This window comes from Penaeus japonicus, unplaced genomic scaffold (assembly GCF_977035675.1).
Source record: "Penaeus japonicus unplaced genomic scaffold, GWHDUDI00000001_assembly GWHDUDI00000001, whole genome shotgun sequence".
Classification (NCBI taxonomy): domain Eukaryota; kingdom Metazoa; phylum Arthropoda; class Malacostraca; order Decapoda; family Penaeidae; genus Penaeus; species Penaeus japonicus.
Genome location: NW_028234403.1, coordinates 10,481,853 through 10,484,352, shown reverse-complemented (window position 1 = coordinate 10,484,352; position 2,500 = coordinate 10,481,853). Strand labels below are relative to the sequence as shown.

Sequence of the window (2,500 nt, the reverse complement as noted above, 5' to 3'; positions counted from 1 at the left end):
TATTTATATATATATAATTGTAATTATTCGATTAAACTTTACGTATGATACAAAGGAAAACATATGATTTTTGTTGCAGAAAGCTTATATCAATGCAGACTTTTAACCTCAAAATTCCTATAGTCCCATAGATGGCGTTCACATTTTATGTAAAGTGTAACTGCCTCTTAATATCGTATAAAATACTCCAACGTCAAACTAGGTAGGTAAACATACTACCCATATAGCACTTCGTCTTATACTGCACATCTTTTGCATAAAGTGAAAGGTAGACTAGAAATTCACCCCCTTTGTTTTCAAAATAAAGCCACACCATCCAAGTATCTAAGAAGGTACCCTGTGTAGGAAGTGTAAACACCCTTAAACCATACCATACTTCGACGGGATCAGACCCAAGGGGCGACACGCGAGTCAAGTTCTTGTCCGGGAAGAAATCCTCATCGCCAGGTGGGAGATATTCTACAATAACGTGGAGGATGATGACGCTGAAGATGAGGAAGATGCAGAAGAAGAACCACATGTCGATCATTTTGATGTAGGCGGTGTCCGGGAGGTCGCTGGAAACTTGGTTGAAGAGCGTGTACAAGACAAGCAGGGTGGTCAAGGTCATGATGGAACGGACCTGTAACATAGAAAACGGAGGGATTAAGGATAAGCCAGATTTCCGGAGCTGATGCTACGTCGAGCTTGTATGTACTGGGGCGAGCCGGCATAGAGGTACGATAGGATATGATACAAAAAGAAAATGGAGAATTGAGATTCTCGAAGGGGAAGAAAGGGGAAGCTAATAGATGGCTAAGAGAGAATGTCTCTCTAAAATCTTTATCCAACATGACTGATAACGCTATGTGATAAATTCGCACTTACATTTATCAAAAAAAAAGAAAAAAAGAAAGAGAATAAACAAAATCCAAAACTTACCTGCCCCCTCCATCAACCATACAATAAAACCAAACGAAGACAGAAAACAATAATCCAATAACTAAACCACGCGAACATAGAAATAACCACGACGTAACAGCAGGACCTTCCGCCTAATCCAACCCAATCCATCATCCATCTCACCTGGATGGCAGCCAGCTGGATGAAGAGCGTGACGTAGCCGATGCCCAGCAAGAGGATGGTCGGGATGAAGATGGTCAACACGAGCAGACTCCAGCGCCTCTCCAGTGCGAATTTGACCTGCCATGTTAGGTCGTGGATTTACTTATTATGGAAACGTAACGACAGGTTGGAAATTGATGTTGAATTCCTGAGCAAGATGTTTAAATTGAGGAAAATTTCTCCTTTCTTGTGTGTTTATTTTTTAATGTTCCTAATATCTCCTTCTTTTAGTTTTAAAGATGAGATCTAATTTAAAGCTAATATTTTCAATATAACTATTGTAGTTTTTTCATAGTTACTGAAGATGGATATGTATATGTGATACTATTTTTGTTCTAGCTGAATGGTAAGCAAAGTTTTATTTTTCTCGTTTCATATTTTTCTATATAAATCCTCTCTCTCTCTCTCTCTCTCTCTCTCTCTCTCTCTCTCTCTCTCTCTCTCTCTCTCTCTCTCTCTCTTTCTCTCTCTCTCTCTCCTCTATCTCTCTATCTCTCTCTCTCTCTCTCTCATAGCTCACCTCCATCACTGCGTATCCTGTTCTTTCACTAAGCTCTGACATAATATCCTTCACTATGTACTTCGGAAGTGTCCTCAGGCCGGAGTAAACAACCGAATCGTTCTGAAAAAAACAAACAAACATGTAAACAATTATAATCGTGGCATTCATTACTATCTTTCAAAATCATCCTTTACCATAACCTTTACAAACCCCATTATCATCATCACTTCCATTCCCCTCACCACTTCCATTCACCATCATCATCATCATTAACTTTACTGACTCACAATGAAGGTAACGACGGTGGTGTCAGCTGAGTCGAGTTTGATGAGTAACGAGCACACCTGCGTGTCGAAAGGGTATTTGAAGAGGTAGAAGTTGCACGAGAAACTGGCTGAGTAAAACGTCTTCCTTACGAGAGAAGCGTTGGCAGGCTCGAATATGGTTTCTATGGGAGGGGAAATAAGGGGAAAAGACGAGTGTTTGTTATCGGTGCTTAAAAAGAAGAAAAGAAAAAAAAAACACGAAAGAATGAGACCCTGTGATAACATTATCCTATCTTTCGCACTATGTTATGGTCTGGAGATAATTTTACAACATTAAGTGTATAGGAAGGATGAATCCGAAATAAAGGAAGGATATAATTTAGTGCCCCTCCTCCTGTCTTTGTCAAAATAAAAAAAAATAAAAATCATACAATCAAAATTCCAACGTAGTATCAGTGCTTGACCTTACCCATCATGATATCGTTGAAATCCGGGGACACAGGGTCACCGGTCTGACGACTATACACGTTCGACTTGAGTTTCTTCAACAAACCGTCGTTCACGTTTAGGAACTCGATCTCTGGTGTCCAGATGGAGGCAACCTCTGTTATGGAAAGTTTGTTTTTGT

The 2,500-nt window shown here is 39.8% G+C and overlaps 1 protein-coding gene across 1 annotated transcript in view; it reads right to left on the bottom strand.

Moving 5' to 3' along the window:
• LOC147472461 (uncharacterized) overlaps positions 1-2,500 on the bottom strand; it is an 80,331-nt gene that overhangs the window by 951 nt on the left and 76,880 nt on the right. The window contains exons 5-9 of the mRNA XM_086536351.1: positions 2,342-2,500; positions 1,894-2,054; positions 1,625-1,726; positions 1,066-1,182; positions 409-622 (exon numbers count right to left, since the gene is read on the bottom strand). The exon at positions 2,342-2,500 is cut by the window's right edge and continues 1,138 nt beyond it. Of these exons, the coding sequence (XP_086392477.1) occupies positions 409-622; positions 1,066-1,182; positions 1,625-1,726; positions 1,894-2,054; positions 2,342-2,500 (753 nt within the window). The remainder of the gene's footprint in view (positions 1-408; positions 623-1,065; positions 1,183-1,624; positions 1,727-1,893; positions 2,055-2,341) is intronic.